Raw genomic sequence first — 18,744 nt, 5'->3', positions numbered from 1 at the left:
CTTATTCATTTGTGTAAATAATTCATCTACATTTCAGGCAATGATCGTACTTTCTTAGATAACAAATATGTTGTGTGCCGACACTACTCAAAGAATATACGAACTAAGTCACAATAGATTTTGAATTCGAATAATCAAAACTACAATGAGATTAATAAAATTTGCACAGCAGAGAAATAAACTATGTGAGAAGAATGTTGACACATATCTTGCTCAGTTTGTTCTAGCTCGATTAGTATTTAAAATAACGGCTCATAATAAGTCTGTATGTTAGGTAGGCTTAACTGAGTATGTTTTCATGTAACCCGCTGTAAGGGAACATTTTTGAAGTCAGATAGTAAAGTGAGCACGTTTCCAGAAACATAACTTCACGAAGACAATGAAGTTTTTATGCCATCATAAACCTTGTTTTACGAATGCATTGTTTTTAATATGACGTTGGAAGGGACAATGCCCGAGTAAGAATATATTCTCCTCCATAACGGCTAAGCGTCACGAAACAATGTTTCATTGTAGTTCTGTCCTTCGAGAAAGACTTTCAACCACGGCATTTTCCATGCACGTTACTTACCTGATCATAAGCATTGTTATCATGTCTCGTAGTATTGGGGGTGAAGAACACAGTACCAAAACCGCTAATGACGAAGCCAGCTTTTAATTGGGCGAACCTGTGCCCACAAAAGCAAGTTACTCTAAATGCACAACGATTGTGGCGAACATAGTGGGTGATCGTCGAAATGTGGTTTCCGGGGCATGCGCGTGGGCTATTGCACATAACTCATCGAAGGTTTCCAATAATTGCTGGTGCCCTGGTGTATTTCAGAAAGAACTACTTAATTTTGACGCTGCTCATACAATCAGAGTGTACAAATTTCGGTGACAACGAAGAGCGGATAGAACCATCGATAATATTCGAGAAACTTCCAATACGTGCAGGCACGTCCTGAGCTGAACGTTAATGTTTAACATTTGTTTGTTGGCGAAAAGCTGAAAGCCGGAATAGATAGAGTACACCTGTCAATGCCTCCCTCCCAAACAGCATCCTCTCAACGCAACAAACATAACAGGAGAGCGAAAAACAACAGCGCAGTTAGTCAAAAAAGTTACGAAGCAAGGAAGAAACAAATTCCCAAAGTTTGTTTATGCAGGTAAAACGGCTTAAGATGCACAACATGGACTACTTCAAGTTGGGAGCAGTGCCATTTTGATTGCGAAAAACCGTTTGGTACGACCTCATAGTCCCGTGCGGCAATACGTCAGATGAACTTGTAAGGCCCGGAATAGCGCCACAACAATTTCGCACTAACACCTTGTCTGCATATCGGCTCTGCTGTTTCTTTATGTGCAGGTGGGCGAGTAGTCGCGTTTCTTCGGCGCCCTGGAGGTAGGCGGCTAGGTCGACATTTTCTTCGACGGTGACGTGCGGCAGCACGGCGTTGAGAGCCGCCGTCGTGGTTGTTAAGTAAATCAGCTTGAACGGCGTCCTCTTTGTTGTATCTTGTACGGTCGTGTTGTAGGTGAAGGTTACGTACGCCAGGATGGCATCTTGCGTCTTGTATTCGACGTCGACGTACATTGCAAGCATATTAGCGAGGGTTTTGTTCAGCCGCTGCGTAATACCATTCGTGTGCGGGTGGTAGGCAGTTCTCCTCCTGTGGCACGTGTGGCTGTTTCGCAAAATTGTTTGAGTGAACTCCGCAGTGAACGCCATTCCTCTGTCGGTGATGAGGCTTCTGGCCCACTATGTCGCAGCAGGACGCTCTCGACAAAGAATTTGGCGACTTCGGCCACACACCTTCAGGCAGAGCTTTTGTTTCAGCGTAGCGAGTTAGGTAGTTGGTCGCCACGACATTCCAGTTGTTTGCCGATCTTTACGTCGGAAAGGGCCGCGACAAATCCACCCATATCTACTGAAATGATCGGCAAGGTGATTCGATCGGCTGTAGTAATGCCCCCACCTAGTCGGTGGAGCCTTGTGTCGCTGGCAGACCCGACAGGCCTTGACGAAATGAGCGACGTCGGCGGTCAGGCGTGGCAAATAGTACTTCACTTGTATTCTTGCGAGCGTACGGGAGAATCCCAGGCGTCCGGCTGCCTGATGGTCGTGCAGGGCACGCAGGACTTTTGAGCGTAGTGCTGCCGGAACAACGAAAAGTTATCTTGTGCGATCCGGAGAAATGTAATTTTTCACCAGTACATTCCTTCGTAAGAAAAACTAAGACAATCCGCGCCTAAATACTGTCGGCACATGGTCGGTCTTGTCTTGCAAGTACTCAACAAGGCTTCTGAGGAGCAGTTCCCCTCGCTGTTGCATGGCAATGCGGTCTGCACGCGTTGTACCTCAAAAGGCGCCCTCATTTTGGTCATCTTGGGGCGGCGGGTCCACTGGAGGGCCAAACAGGCAGCAGACATTAAAGTGTTTTCGTCCGGACTTGTATATTATATTTATGTCATGTTCTTGCAGTAAGAGGCTCCACCACGGAAGGCTTCCTGGAGGATGCTTTGAATTAGCTAGCCAACACAGCGCGTGATGGTCGTTGGCGATTTTGAAAATAAGCGCCACGGGATGGCACAAGAGAAAGGAAGACGAACACAGGCAAAACTTTCTGTTGTCTTCTTGTCTTCCTTTCTGTTGTGTCGTCACTTTGCGCCATCAAGATGGTTCTCATGTCAAATACCAACTAGCCAGGCATTCAACTTTTTTAAAGGCCGTTGACGACTTCGCACAGCCTGCCATATAGATTAGGGGGGAATTTAGCTGTAGCCCAAATTATGGCGAGGCTTTTGACAGCAGCCGGCTAGCATAAGCTGTCACCAGTTCAAGTCCGCCTTTTCTCTGGGGTAGGATGGCATCGAGGCCTAGGTTAGTAGTGTCAGTGTGGATTTATGTATCAGTGCCCTTGTCGAAGTGCGAAAATAATGGTGGGGACCGCATGCGTCGTTGTTTGAACTCTGAAATGCATCAGCATGCGGCGTTTCCAACTTGAACTCTACATTACATTTAGTTACATGTGTCAGCGGCTCAGCGATCCGTGAAATCTCGTTGACAAAGCGCCTGCAGTAAGGCACACCTGAATCTATGCATTACCTTCTTGTCTAAGAGCTGCTGGAACTTTGCGATGGCAACTGTCTACTGTGGGCCGGTGGGGACTCGAGATTTGCTGATGATGTGGACCAGGAACAGAAGCTCGCTGTAGGCGAAGCACTTTTCCGGCTTCGGACTGAACCCTGTTGACTTGATGGCCTCTAGTACTGGCGCAAGCCGCTTAAGGTGATCGTGGAAATTTCTGGCGGAGTGGAAGACGTCGGGCAAGTAAAAAATATAGGTATGCCATTTCAATGCTGGTAACACCGTGTCCATCACGCCCAGGAAGGTTAGAGGGGCCTAGCACCGTCCAAATGTAACGACGTTGTACTCATGTATGCCATCTGGCGTGACGAAGATGGTCTCTTCACGATCTCTCTAGTCCACTTGTATTTCCCAGTAGCCATTTTTGAGATCCATTGATTAGACGTATTTAGCGCTGCAAAACCGATTCAATGCATCGTCTATGTGTTGGAGGGATTACACGTCGTCCTTCTCGATCTTGTTTGTTCGATGATAATCGATGTAGAAACGTGGGGTTACCAGGTTTTCCTTCACCAGGACTACACGAGATGTCCACAGGCTTTTCGACGGTTCGATGAGGTCGTCACCCAGAACTACGTCAAAATATTGCCTTATACTATCACGTTCTCGCGTCTAAACTCGGTAAACGTTATGGTAAAGTGCTTTGGTGTGCACTTCGGTTAATATGAACTGCTTTTGAACTGGTGTTTGTCGAATTCCCGATCACATGAATAAACATTCTTGGTATCAACGCCGAAGACTTTTCAGCTGTTGCTGCTCACTCATGCGAAGACTTCGATTTATGTCTAGCGCTGGTAGTATGGTCATCTAGGTAGGCGCGGCAGAGTCAGAGAGGACAAAGACATTGTTGGTTTCAATTTCCTCGATGCACGCGATCGTCGTGCCTTTGTTAATGGGCTTGAACTCCGGGCTCAAGTGTGTCAACATCACTTTCACTTTTCGTTCATGCAGTCGAGTGATCCCTCTTGCGACGCAAATTTTACAGTGGAGCAGCAGACGCGGGCAGCTCTCGATGACTCCTTCTACTAATGAGGGGTTTCGGTGTAGACGCAAGTGACAATGCTGTAGCTAGGCGGCAAGCTGACTTGATCTTCAAGCACATTCAGCACATGGTGACTACGAGAGCTATCCGGCGCTGACACTTAGTCTTCGGATAGCGCTATCGCCTTCGACTTCAGGTGGATGGTTGGGCCGTGTTGGCCATATCCATCTTTTCTGGACACGTACCAAATACCGCTACAAGTGGCCGCGGTATGAAGCTAACGCGTTTACAATGGAACAAGCCGGGAATGATTAAATGATTTCGCGAATGATTAAAAACACGTACTGGTCAATATTAGAACAAGGCCGGTGACGGACTGTTATAGAAAGCAATCGACACCAGGGGTGCGATCTTGTACGCGTTCCAAAATAGAACGGAGGCGGTCCGTTCCACCGAGCCGCAAACGCTTGGTCAGTTTGAACGGTGTCGAACGCCATGACGTCAGTTGTGAAGTGATATCTGCTGTCAATCATTCCGTGTTGTCTGCTATCGGATGAACGCAACGGAACGGACCGCCAATTTCGCGACGGAAAGAACGGACCGCCTCCGTTCGAGTTTGGAACGCGTACAAGATCGCACCCCAGATGAATCTAGTGATCATGTTTTGGAATGCTATAATTTTGGTCCCAGAGTGGTTAAAGATTCAGCACTGGAAGCCTATGGAAAAGACTAAAATGTGTACTCAATTTTCGAGGCGCAAGCGGTAGCTGGGATGAAACTACAGCCGTTATTGCTATAGCCGCTACAGCGTTTGCAGTCTGGAGACTCACCTTTAGATTGATGCCTATCTCCGCTCTCTACACATGGAGTAACGCCGTTCCCGAAATGGGTTCTCGAAACAAAGTCCTGCAGATTCACGTGGTATGTTGATAAACCCAAGCTTACTACTGCGGCGATCTCGGAAGCCGTGGCCGAGTTGTTTAATTGTACGCACCCATCGCCCCGCGTCATGCTGGCAGTGGCTCAATACCGCGCTTGGTCATGTTTTTTTAAAGCCACATAAAATTTAGTTCCACATGCTCCCACTAGATGGCAGCACCACAAAATTTAAGATTTCATTGGTGTTGGTTTTTCGGTGGTGCTCTTCAAATATTATGTTTTCGTTTTTTTCCTTCCTAGAAGGTAGCAATGTGTTGCTCATTTGTTAAGTCATCACTTTTATAATCAGATTTTATTCCTTGGACAACATAACAACAAGCATGGTGATGTAATTGTGTTAGCTTTGAAAAATACAGCAAAACTATCGGGTGTTGTAGCATGGATATACTCAGGAATTAAAAATGTCGCACCTTCACCATTGTGTCGAACTCCGCGGCAATGCAAATGCGTAGCTGAATGGGCAAAATTTTAGAAAGTTTTATTTCAATATATTGGCCGAGTACCAGCAAGTTTTAATTGACGGCGCCGAGAGGGTAGTTCCTTCGAAAAACATGTGCATTTATGGCACTTAATCAAAATATTGGTGGTGCATAAAAACAGCGTTTTGATCAGGGATGGGCGATTACCTCACGCGGCACGAGGAAATGGTTTTGCACCCTCTCGGCAGTGGGCTTATTCACTTGAAGTTGAAGCACCGAAATTCAACCGAAAAATTAAATACTACAGCTTGAATTTGAACGATAATTGCAGAGCGAGTGTCTAAAAGTCTGTTTGCCAGCGTGTGTTTTTGTGAGGCCGCAGGGAAGGAAAGGGAATTTATAGGCGCGTCCCCGCCTTTAACGTGCGCGCGCGTGTACTTGCATTTTCGCGCATGCGCATCGGTTTGTGTCTCGGTATTACAATCTGCGCGCGCATGAGTGCGTGTAGGCCCGTGCGGGAACAAGCGCGTTCGTGTGTGCGTCTGTGCGTATATATTTTGCGCGTGTGCTGCGTAGCCACGTGTAAATGTGTATGCGGGCGAACATGTGTCGTATGTCAGTGTGTGTGTTTAGATGTGTGAACGAGCAAGAGAGCGAGCATTTCCCCGCTTACGCTTACTCTCGGAGATGAATGGTATATAGAGTTTATTTAAACCAATGTTTAAGTCTACGACACAAGAACGAAGGACACTGCGTTTATAGCATTATCTAACAAATCAAAGCAAAAGAAGACCGCCTAAACCATCAAACTCGCCGCCAGCCCTATATTTTGTCATGATGCAACGTCGCTATCGGCATGACTCAGTGAGCAGCTACCTAGCTGTTCACGTTCGTGATCTTTCTAGCCTCAGCACCAGCGCTAAGTATGCACACCCACTGCGTATTTATCACTTCTACGATCAAGCAAGCTTTCAGCGGTACACGTTCACTGCTTCATCTACATTAAAAGTTTAAACTGCTTTCCTTCGATAAAACTAGGTTAAGAAAAGTGCAAAGCGGAGTGGTCGCAAGGAACGCCGTCACGGAGCCATAATTTAAATTATGGGGTTTTTACGTGCCAAAACCACTTTCTGATTATGAGGCACGCCGTAGTGGAGGACTCCGGAAATTTCGACCACCTGGGGTTCTTTAACGTGCACCTAAACCTAAGTACACGGGTATTTTCGCATTCCGCCCCCATTGAAATGCGGCCGCCGTGGCCGTGATTCGATCCCGCGACCTCGTGCTCAGGAGCCTAACACCATAGCCACTGAACAACCGCGGCGGGTACGGAGCCATGCTATTGATGGCAATATTGCAAATGGTTATGTGCGGTGAGGTTGACCTTACGGACGTGCATTATAATGCGTCAGTTACGCTTCCGAGCGTTCAATTGCCAAACATTTCTTTGGGCAGCTCTTACAAAAGCACGTTAATTTAAAGTTTCTGCGCTCGGTTAGACAAGCGCGAGGAGGGGCTCCAAACGTCTCATTTGCTTTAGCCATCTAAGGTCAATTATTGAAAAGTTAACGTAGCTTCGTCATTACGCCCACAACTTCTCAACTTACTACGTACCTAGAGGTTACCAAATTGAACAATCGAATGATGATATGATGTCACTAACATTTGCATTGGTTTAATAGTTTTAACTGGTGCAGTTAAAAGGAGCCGGCATATTGATGGTGCAGTAGGCTTCTTACGTATAAAGCAAGCATGAAAGCTTCGACAAGTTTTCATTGCACATATCAACTGCATTATCTTAAATACATGTGCCCAACCATGCAGTTCGGCTTTACAATCGACTCTCCTACATTATACAAGAAGCAGCTCAGCGCTGCGGTATATCACACAAGGTTATATCACGGTGGCCGAGGAGATTTTGCGCGCTCCCGAAAAATAATTCTGAGCTTTGCTGACATTAGGCTCGGTTTCCTGTCGCCTTTAGAAATGAAAACAGCATTTTTATGTATCTGTATAGCGCAACAAAACAAGGACACAAGAAGAAACCAAGAGGAAGGCATGCGTTGTTGAATATTTCACAAATTGACTACGCCATCTTTTTCTCTGACATCTGTCGCGTTTCAATAAGCAGTGTAAATATATGATAAAAACATCTGTAATAAAATATACTATTGAAAGTAAATATATCTATGTCTATACTATATATAATCTTTATACCACATACTATAAATATTATAAAATGTAGGGTGAGCTTCTCAACAAAGAACAGGAGAGTACTGAGTTGGCTACATTCGTGTAGCTTACACCTACTTTTCATAGCTGGGTCCAAGTTAACTGAAACGCTCTCTATAGTAATGGCTTCCGCAAGGTTCCAGAATACGAAAGTGTTTCACTGACAAGTTCCTCACACTGAACCGTCTTGTCTGGATTTCTTAGGACATTCACTTCAAGGCATGCCTAAGCTAAACATGTATTTGAAAACTTACTATGCTACACAATTTAGTTTTATCAGCCACATCATTTCTACCCTTCGCGACAAACACTTATTTGCATAAATGCATGTTGAATACCCGATTCATTTACTGAGCACAGCTGTACCGACTTGTGCAGAACGTATTGACTAAGCGTTCCAAAAATACCATTATAGCGCGTCTCTTGTAATTTTCCAGTTTCGAAATATTGGGCTAGAACAGCTGCATTATTTTGCATTGAAGTTAAGATGACTAAAATTAAAAATGAACTGTGGCTCACGTTATCACTACCCCTATGTTCGAACTAGCGCTGGTAAGGTTCAGCCGTGCCTTGCTTCGCAAGAGTTGTACGCTCTACTTACTACAACATTTTCATTACTACTTCCTCATCATGTAGCACAAGTTAATTATTATACGCTATGCTCGGACAAAGTACACTACACAAGGGCGTAGTCGATGTTCCTAGAGTACTTTGCTTGCGCTTTTTCATATGATGGTCATGGTACACTCCGTTCTATCTAGATCCACAGGCATGGGCATGTTGCGTATCATATTTTTTTCCATTGTCCAAGAAATGATATCGCAGAACCCCGATCAAAAACTGTGGTGAAGTGAGAACTTTCATATAGGAAGAACGCTGGAGCTTCCATATATATATATATATATATATATATATATATATATATATATATATATATATATATATATATATATATATATATATATAGCCTGAAGCACATATTTTGCGTGCACAGTAGCGACGATAATAAGGTCTAGAGACAGAATCAGGAGTACATTACTGGCATGAAAACGAACCAAGCCGCCTCCACTGACGGTTCCATGTACGTTAAAATGCAAATTAAGCACTGGGAGTTTGCTTTCTCTAGGGAAATTGGCTCGAAATATTTGGTACACCTTGAATGGCGAACTTGACGTAACGTAAGGAAACTCTATGTTCTCTTTTTTGCATCATACTTTCTAACCTACTGGGCACCGGCATTGGACGCCAGTTCGTTCTTTTCCGTGCCGGTAATGTTCTGCTGTTGCTGTATCCAGGTCTTATCGTGTTCATTGCTGTGCACAAAATATGCTCTGCAGGCACATATTTCTTCCGTTTTAGAGCGCAGCTCTTTGGCGTCCGTTCCTGGGTTTCGCGTCGTCGTCGGCGTTGTCGTCGGCCTCGTAACCAGCTCCGCCCCCCTTTCATCTCCCCAGCGCTAGCAGCGACCGACTGATACCGCCGGATGCCGCTGACGCCGCTAGAGAGTCAACATAACGTGACTGCATAGAACACCGTCGCCGCCATGCAGAAAGAGGAGCAAAGGGTCCCCCCCCCCCCTGTTCTTGTGTGGCGGATAGGGTGCTCTTCAGTTGCCGACTCGCCGGTTATTTCACGTAGGCCCCGGCACGTCGACGAATACGTGACCACCTTCCCACGGCTAGACCTGGTTCTTAGCGCTGCGGAAGCGAGGGTATCATATTGTTTGTGTCGGCATCGGCGGCGTTGTCCCTGAAACCAACTCCGCAGCTGGGGTTGACTCACTATCGGCGTCAGCGGCATCAGTCAGTCGCTGCTATCTCTTCCCTCCTCCCTTTATCGTGTTGTCCGCTTGCTGCGCGCGCTTCTGCCCCCATCGTTTGCCGCTGGGTGTACACGCCGCCCCCCTCCCCCCTCTTCCTGCGAGTCTCCGGTTGTCAAAGCGCCGGCTCGAACTTAATTCCTTTCTTCGCACCTCCTCCAATGCAACCCCTGTGCGGTGGCAATCAGAGAGCCAGATCGGTGGCGGCGGATCTGTATATGTGCACCGCCCGAGCCGAAATTGCCGCTGCCGTTCGCCCTGTGCGGTGGCAATCAGAGAGCCATCGTAACGCGTCCCACGGCTGTGACAACCTCGCCAGGCACTTGTATAGATCTCGTCTTTGAGAATCAAGCATTGGTGTACCAAGTCGAACATATATCAGTCTATTTCTCCGACCACAAAGCTTCTTTCATGACTGTCAAGAACTGTTAGTGGAGTCATTGTTAAAGCGATACGTGTGAAAAATAAAAAAAAAATCTGTGATAGCGCATACATGTGTTGCTCGATTTTTTTGCCTCAATCTATGGAAAAGGTGAAACAGCATATTTGCTGCGCTCAAATTTCGCATTAGGAAGTAACGTAATCGTCGGTAATTTTTTTAGCCTAGGAAGTAATTCAGCTTTTATTCTTCCCCTATCTCGTGTCTTGAAAACGGAGGAACATTAATGCATGCACACATACAAATTTCCACTTGCTTCAAGCACATGTGTAAAGACAGGGTTTACTCGACAAGAGAAAATATCTGCTTCGGGGGGTGTCAAGTGTAATTTCTAATTTCTATGCTAATAAAGCTTTGTATACCATTGCCAGCGATTCTTTCATCAATGTTAGAAACATATTACATGTCCTTTCGATTTCGTCGAATGTTGCAGTTTTACCTTCGAGGCACAATCTGACCCAGTTAGGAACAGTCGATTTATCCTATTTCAATGCACGTAAAAAACAACGCCGTAAAAATTGTTGCAGACGTTGACGTGCTCGCGGGAAACATTAGATTTACGCTTCAGGGTAGCAGCAGGCTACAAAAGTGCGTCGCCATTTACGATCAAAGCATATGTCGAATAAAAAATGCTTTGAGATCACTTTACAGGAAAAGTGTTACAAAATGCCAGTGAGATGTGCAGTTGCTGAAGTTTACACGTACTAACCGGTACGGCATGTCCTTCCTGAAGACCTTGACAGAAGCAATAACGGCACATCTGCCCTGACTCTTCTACGATGAACTCCATATCTGAATACATGGCATTCATATGGTCATTGACAGCACGAGCATTTCTTTTGTGAAACTGCAGAATTAGTTGTCATAATTTAGAAGAAGCGCCCATGTAACCCATGGAAGGAAAATAAAATTGAGCGAATTGATACTCAGATTTCTTGCTTCCAATGCGGTGCTCCTAGCGTGTCATAGGAGGTGGCCGGTAATCCCGTTCCAGAAAGTGCGTGTGTAAAAAGCATAACTGCAGCAACCTCCGAAAGTCCTATATTTCTTTAAGTATTCGCTCTTCCCATGTGGCCAATCTTAGGCGTATATCTGCAGATGACTGCCACTCTTCAATAGGTTTATTCCTGAAAAACGGGGCATCGAATAAGACTGAAAACTAATATTCCTGTAATCTTATCTGGTGCTTCCTCTGTATGAGGTTCTGAAATTGCTTATTAACGTTGTGTACTTTAATAACGGTGTTAACACATGAAGTAGTCACATAACTTAAACAAAGGAACTAACCATATCCGAAATTCGTAGCTAACCAAGATCATGGCAAGATCCACACCAGAATGCGCAGTCGAGTAGTGCTTCTGCAGAAGTTTTGTTTGTTTTTCAAACAATAATCAGCGGCCACTCAGGTGTTTTGTTTTTTCGAGACGCTCATGCGTAGAATTACTTAACATTCTCGGTTCCTGAATATTGCTTTTTGTCGTAACAAATGCATGCTCTTATTTTATTTGTAGTTTTAGTTCAAGCCTATGAAAAATACGCTTCACTGGCTATAAATGGTGTTCTCCATTAAATCAGTGTTGAGTATTATTAAAGAATGTTTGAAACAGAAGAGAAATCATTTGGTGATGCCTGGTGCACTGACAGTAGAAAAACTGAGTACAAAAAATTCTTTGGACATCTTTACTATCTTCTCTTAAAAGTTCTAATGGTATGTAGCAGGAGAGGATATTGAAGACGTTGACGCGGTGAATGAGAGGTATTCATTGGTATAATATGTTATGCAATTATTGTTCCAGTGAAATAAGATGTTCCAGAACAAGGGTGTTGTTCAATTCTCGTCATTGCATAGAGATATTTCTGTCCTCCTTTTTCATCCTGCAAACTTGTATTTGACAATGTGTTCGCTGAGTATCACCGGAAACCGAAAGGCCATGGCCTACAAAGAAAGAAATATGTAGAAAAAGAAACTAAGTACAAAAATGACTTTTCTAAGTCAGAGTAGTTAGTCACAGCTGTTCTGATTCCAGCCTACTACTCCATGTGGATGAAGGGCACACTATGAAAAGCAATAGTTGCTAAATGCACTTCCCATGCGGCTATTGTCACAAAAGTGTTGGCTTTGTCTGCGATTCGTTTTCACGTAATCTCTACATAGAAAAAATACTCCCAGAAAAATTGATTTTGTTAGGATGACGCTCAGCTATATCTCAGTGCTAGTAATCAAAAGCAGGGTAGTGATTCAGAAAGATAATTAAGAAAAAAAATGACGTCCGCCATGCTACAATACTCAGTCTACCTTGTCTGGAAATTTTGCTCGCTATTATGTATTGCTCCTTTTTTGACGTAATAGTGCTGCGGAAACCTGCAAGAGGGACAGAAGTAAAAAAAAATGGAAAATGACACACCCACCCATATGTAGCAAAGTGTTACAAAGGAAACCCACACGGGTTCCTCGAAAGAACAGTTTTGCAGTTTAATAAAAATTCGTCCTGGTCCGGGACTCCAACCCGTGGACCACCGCCTTCAGCGGGGACATGCTCTACCACCTAAACTAACCGGGCGGCTAGCAAATGGCCGGCGAAGTTGAATTTATCAACAACTAAATGGCAAACACAAGAGTTTGTCGTAATAGTTCTGCGGAAGGCCGCAAGTGGAGAGAAGTAATTAATAAAGGGAAAATAAGACATCCACCCAAACGTGCCAAAGTGCTAGAAAGTGACTGCCCCAGAGAGGCTCTGGTCCCGAGTAGGAATCCCGGATCATGACTAATTGTTCTTACACTGCGAATCTTTACTTTCGAGGAGCCAATATGGTTTTCCTTTGTAGCATTTAGCTACCTTTGGGTGGATGTCTTATTTACCCTTTATTAATTACTTCTCTCCACCTTCCAGCTTTCCGCAGAACTATTACGTCAAACTCTTGACTTTGCTTGTGAGTTGTTCATAAATTCGCATCGCCTGCCATCTGCTAGCCACGCGGTTAGCTCAGATGGTAGACCAACTGCCCTGGAAAGGCGTTGGTCACAGTCTCGAGTCCCGAAACAGCAGGAATTTTTCTTCATCTGCGACGCTTTCTTTTTCGGGAACCCGTATGGGTTTCCTTTGTAGCACTTAGCTACGGTTAGGCGGATGCCTCATTTTCCGAATAATAGTAGCTCTTTTTTGCATCAAAATATGGCTTTCGGAAATTTTAGATTTATGCGGTTCAGCATTAATGCATGCGAAAATAATTCGTCATATTTAGCGGGAAACTGTGAACTTGCAATTTGTGAAGAAAACATGGCGGACATTTTCAATTCATGAGATTCTTTGTGGCTGGCAAATTTTTTTCCCAATTTCTCAATGTAGATGAAATCATCAAACAATAGGTTTTATATTCTCGTCGATGTGCACACATGTATCTGTGTATAGCGCATATATATAAATATATATATCCTTCAGGGTGAGAATCAAAAGGCAAGCCATTTGGAGAAATCAAACGTAGCCCTGGGAGAACTATCAATGCATGCGGGAGGGTTTTTGGAGATAAAAAGCCTGCGTATCCTGATAATGTAACACGAACAAGACAAAAATGAAATGTTAAGGGATGATCTAGTTCTTACCTGGGAAAAAGTGGAAACATCTGGCTGCTGACCTGCTGTGGAGCGGTCCAATGCTGAAGTGGTGGACCGACGGGACTTGCAAGGTGTTGCTGGGTTACGAGCTGCGGAGTCGGTGAGCCCATAGCTGTACTGAGTTGCTGTTGCGTGGTCTGTGCTTGTATTTGGGAGACGGCTCGTGTCGGTATTGGGAGCAGCTTGCTTTGGTGACCAATTTGTGTTGCTGTGGACGTGGTCAGTACTTGCTGTGTGACTGTCTGTGGAACTACTGATAATTTGTGGGCCTCTGTTTGTTCCTGCACTTTCGTTTGTTCTATGTGTGATACAGTTTGTGCATCTAGGTTATGCCGCGTGACTATTTGTTGAGCAGGTAGCGATATTAGATTATTCGGTACCTGCTGTGATGACGGCCGCTCAGTCAGTAATACAACTTGGGAATTCAGCTTGTGCTGCGCCACCTGTTGTGTCTGCGGTACCGCTAACGTTTTGACCTGCTTCAAGGTCGCCTCCTGGGTAATCGGTGCGAGCACAGCGGTATTCTCCTGCTGTTGAGAGATATGCTTTCTAAGCGGTAGTGGTGCTGGTACGCGCATCTTTTGATCTGTTACGGCTTGTTTCTTTAAAGGCAGCATCGGTGTACTTAAATGCTGATGGCTGACCTGCTGTTGAAAGGACGACAACACAGGTGAACTCAAGTGTTCCTGCTTGACAGATCTGATCGCTGAGGTAATCGACTTTAGCAGTGTTGCATTTTTCGTGGCCGATACTGGAGCCACAATCACATGTGGCTGGCCGACCTCATGGTTTAGTGGGGATGCCACAGCAATCTGTGGCTGGGGGTGTTTAGTTGGAACAACTACGCCGTTGAATTTTTGCTGTGTCGGTACCTGGTCAATTGGCGACGCCTTCAGTGTGCTACTTTGTTTCTGCACTATGGCTGGGTACATTTGCTGTGTTGTGACCGACTGTTGAACCGGCGTCCCTGAAGAAAAGTTCAACGGTGAAAGAATTCGAACGGCTGAGTCTTCCGGGTACACATGCTCAGCTTCAGGTCTCAGCAGTGGTGATATAGGTTTGTTCGCATGACGCACCGGGAGAGGCGGCAGAGGGGGTGGCACCGCTATTGTATTCGGCTGGTACTGCATCGGGTATACTGGATTGGACAGCATTGATGGGCTTGCAATGATATGGGGGCCGCTGTCCAGCGCCTGCTCGTGTTCACCTGTGACTGTTTTATAAATTTGTCATTAGAGATGCATGTGGAATACACCGGCTAACTTCATTAGAGTAGACACAGGCAAGTTAAAATATATGTTACAAAGCGAAAATAGTGTTCTGAATTCGTGCTTGTCAACGAAAATGGTCCAGAATCTGGAGAAGAAACAAGAATTTGTCTGGGCGAATTTTTTTCTAGAAACCGCATTTCTCGCATTCGTAGTGCCCAATTATATTTACTCTTAATGTTGTTAGCGTTCCGCGACACTATAACTCAGTGTGATAAATAGGGAAAACTATACAATACTTGATTGATTGGGTGAGGGAACAAACGCGAGTTAATGACATCTTAGTTGAAATCAAGAAAAAGAAATGGGCATGGGCAGGACATGTAATGAGGAGGGAAGATAACCGATGGTCATTAAGGGTTACGGACTGGATTCCAAGGGAAGGGAAGCGTAGCAGGGGGCGGCAGAAAGTTAGGTGGGCGGATGAGATTAAGAAGTTTGCAGGGACGGCGTGGCCACAATTAGTACATGACCGGGGTCGTTGGAGAAATATGGGAGAGGCCTTTGCCCTGCTGTGGGCGTAACCAGGCTGATGATGATGATGATGATGATGATACAATACTACAAAAATAAGTTTTCAGAGTTGTGTGTCTACATATCACTAGAAAAAAATATCCTTGAAAAATTTTTACTTGCCGGATTGTGAATGCTTCGTAGGGAATGTGTTGTCGAAACCTCGCGCGCAACAGAAAAAAATGTGTTCCGTGTTCTTAAACTCTGCTTTCGTGCCTGCGTGATCTAAATTTCTTCTTTTAGTTTAAAGAAATATTTCAAACCACTACATTAAGAACAAAACGTGTGGCAATTGCATAGCTTACACCGTATAATTTGCTTTATTAAATTTACCTTCAGTGACAGTAGCTAAATACTGTGAACATTATATATAGTGATAATTCTGTTAGTGTAATCAGTTAAATACATAAAGCAAGATATTAAAGTACCCATATATATTCAGTTGATTGTTCATTTGAATGACCTATCGCGCAATAAATTATAAAGCGTCTCGGTTGAGTTATCGTGCTGTACAGTAGTAGCCAAATAGAAATGTCATTTATGGTAGTGCGAACATAAGAACTGCATGCAGGGTTACGAACGAAAATATCTTAATCATAGTGTTTGTGAAAAATCTGAACACTTAGTCATTATATCTTTTTGTGCCTCTTATAAAAATAAAGCCAACAGTACTATCGTACGCTGCACATACTAACTTAAGGAATTAGGTTCGCGCACAAAGCGCAAGAGAACAGCCAGATCTAGATCGTATCTCTCCAGATAGATTCGTGTTTCTTTAAATGTTGTTGCGCTTCTTGTCTGCTCATTGAGCGAGTGAGCACTAAGAAAAGAATAAAATGAGGTGACAGAACAGTGTTTCATTATTAAGATAACATTACAGTTGCATTGATAATCTTGAGTATTATGTGCTAATGCATTTGTACTTCACTACTATTTATTTGCCATGTACCACGCCGTGGAGGTCATAATAACGGAAATCAGGCCATATTTTCGAAGTGAAGGATGTTGGGTTGCGAACAATTGGTGCTTGTGAATTTTTGCGTTCTTTTCCTTGTCTGTTAAGAGCGCTGTACCACCACATATCAAAATGTGAGAAGGAATTATGACTCTAATACCTTCTGTACAATTGTGATCAACATTTGCTATATTATTTCACTGCTATCCGTAACGTTGCGACTACAGCGACATCGAACTTTAATGGCACAGAGAATTAAATTACAAGCCTTTCTAGTGTCAGCAGCATAGTAGTGAAACGACTTGCCATTACTTGTTATTTCTTGTCGGTCATTGCCCTGGTTTCCGAAAATTGCAATGATCTCAAACAGACATAATTTCCTTCGTATCGTTTCTATAGAACCCTCAGTAGCCGGATGACTAATATTGCAATAATGCATGCATGAACTAACAAATTTAATCACGGATTAGGCAGAACAAATGTGGTAAGCGAATTTTGGTAATAACTAAGTTTTAATAAGTCCATGTGCATCTATTCGCACATCGCTTTGTATAGTAAAAAAAAAATTGATAAGCGCAAGTAAATAAAATGAAATATACACCAACAACTGGTCACATAGTTAGGCTAAAACTGGTCGTAGGCGTACCAACGTAGTGACTTCCTGATTCATTATTATTATTCAGAAATTCAGATATACACTTCACTGCGTGTACGTTCCAAACCTTTATACGCCTATTTTTACCTAAATATGCACACATTATTCTTACAAGGTCTATCTCCAAAAGTATAGTTACATAACTGTACCAACACTCTAGGAAGTTACCTGAGCGTCCTTCACGTAAAAAAATATACACATATGTGTAAAAATTGAGTGCCCATTCTCAGTAATAATAGAAATATAATAAGGGTGTTTTCCTAATTTGTTTAACTGCATTTTTTCTAATAAGCCTACACTTCCAAGTTTGTGGCAACTTGAATTTAGCTACAGAGTGGCGAGCCTTGTATGCATACTTACTTGGACTACAAGTTCGTTCACACTCTTCTGCTGTTGGGAAGTTGTTTCCTCTGTATTCGCACGCTTTACCGTTAACGCACTTTCCTTTGTGGAAGTCGTAATAGAAGACGGTGACACTGCGACGAGTTTTGCAGAGTGCGTTTCGGCGTTCAATAAAGCACACAAAAACTGAAATGAGAGGAACAAACAGAAGTATCCTTGCATAACCACAAGATGTTGACTCTCTCTGAACAGACTTTTTGCATGTTTGGTACACCTAGTTGCGTTGTTCACTAGAAGACAGGTTTTCAGGGATATGTACCAAGGTTCGTATGAGATAATAGAACTTCATAGTCGGGCGCATTGTTTCCTTATTCATGAATTGTGAAGATGTCCAACGGTTACAGAAAACTTCCTCCTAACCTAAGGATACATTGGCACAGTTACAATGTTAGTGTTTGCTTATTCTCATGTTAGATATGGAGCACTGCCGGCACTGTATTTTTAAAATTAGACCCAGCAGTCATCAACATCCAGGCTTGCCGAACCGCGAGAATAACAGAACTGGCCACCGGTCCTTGTCGCGGAGGGTCATGCATACTGTACCCGTTATGGCAAAAACACTGTGGCATAAGCAGCAGCAGCACTGAATAGCGGCAGAGCCTGAGGATGTGGTCCAAGAGCGACCCGCGGAGGGTAGCTGCAGTAGAACCCATTTCACTGAAGGGACCCTGAACCACTCTTTATCTGAGTAGAGAAATGCACATGAAGTTTGAGTACACTATTTCAGTAATACTTTGCCGCAAAAATTACCTCAGTGCGTTCAGCAAAAGTGGAGTTATTGACAGTCATACATACTATTCGCAGTACTTCTACTCTTTCTTCAATCATTTGCTCTGCGAAGGCTACGGTTGAGGGGAGTGTACCCACAATCGTCCATCTACTGAACGTCACTATGGCACGAAGTTTAAATTGCGTTAGGGATGTTCACGCACAATCCACTATTTCAGATTTGACGTCTACGACGCGCAACACGCGGTTGTCCCCAGCAAGCCGCACTGCGCTGAGCCAGTGGACTGGTGGCGGCACCCCGTGGCTGCCGCAGTATCTACGCTACGTAGGAGGCCTCAGGTACATGCAACTGCGGCGTTTGCGTTGTGCAAAACAGGGCCAGAGTGCGCGCTCGCGCTCATATACGTGCCAGTGCCAGGCTCCTCCATGGCAGTGCTACGTTGTGAAGGACAGGCTTTGTCCAGCGCCTGTTTGAGTGACGGACAGTAGGCACATACAACTTCTGCATTTTGAAGCGCTATCAATCTCTACGAATCGAAGTCTGTCAAGGCGTCTAACCAGGAGCGGCCACGAATAAGGGCGAGCTCGCAGCACGCGTGTAGGGTCTGACCTTATATTTTGCGTGTTTCGAGCACAGTTGAGTGTTTGA

The 18,744-nt window shown here is 44.3% G+C and overlaps 1 protein-coding gene and 1 long non-coding RNA gene across 4 annotated transcripts in view; one reads left to right on the top strand and one right to left on the bottom strand.

Annotated features, from left to right (window-relative positions):
- Positions 1-18,744, top strand: part of LOC139050553 (uncharacterized) — a 51,076-nt gene that overhangs the window by 30,001 nt on the left and 2,331 nt on the right. Inside the window, exon 2 of the long non-coding RNA XR_011508948.1 lies at positions 18,314-18,434. This is a non-coding gene — a long non-coding RNA (uncharacterized lncRNA). The remainder of the gene's footprint in view (positions 1-18,313; positions 18,435-18,744) is intronic.
- LOC135907670 (papilin-like) overlaps positions 11,646-18,744 on the bottom strand; it is a 45,615-nt gene continuing 38,516 nt past the window's right edge. For all 3 annotated transcript variants that reach the window (XM_065439371.2, XM_065439372.2, XM_070527081.1), the window contains 3 exons: positions 17,325-17,492; positions 13,562-14,786; positions 11,646-11,896 (listed from right to left, as the gene is read on the bottom strand). In XM_065439371.2, the coding sequence (XP_065295443.2) occupies positions 11,872-11,896; positions 13,562-14,786; positions 17,325-17,492 (1,418 nt within the window). In that variant the 3' untranslated portion in view covers positions 11,646-11,871. The remainder of the gene's footprint in view (positions 11,897-13,561; positions 14,787-17,324; positions 17,493-18,744) is intronic.

The sequence above is a fragment of the Dermacentor albipictus genome, chromosome 10 (genome assembly GCF_038994185.2).
Source record: "Dermacentor albipictus isolate Rhodes 1998 colony chromosome 10, USDA_Dalb.pri_finalv2, whole genome shotgun sequence".
Lineage (NCBI taxonomy): Eukaryota > Metazoa > Arthropoda > Arachnida > Ixodida > Ixodidae > Dermacentor > Dermacentor albipictus.
The sequence above is the reverse complement of the archived record's forward strand: the minus strand, read 5'-3'. Positions and strand labels throughout refer to the sequence as shown.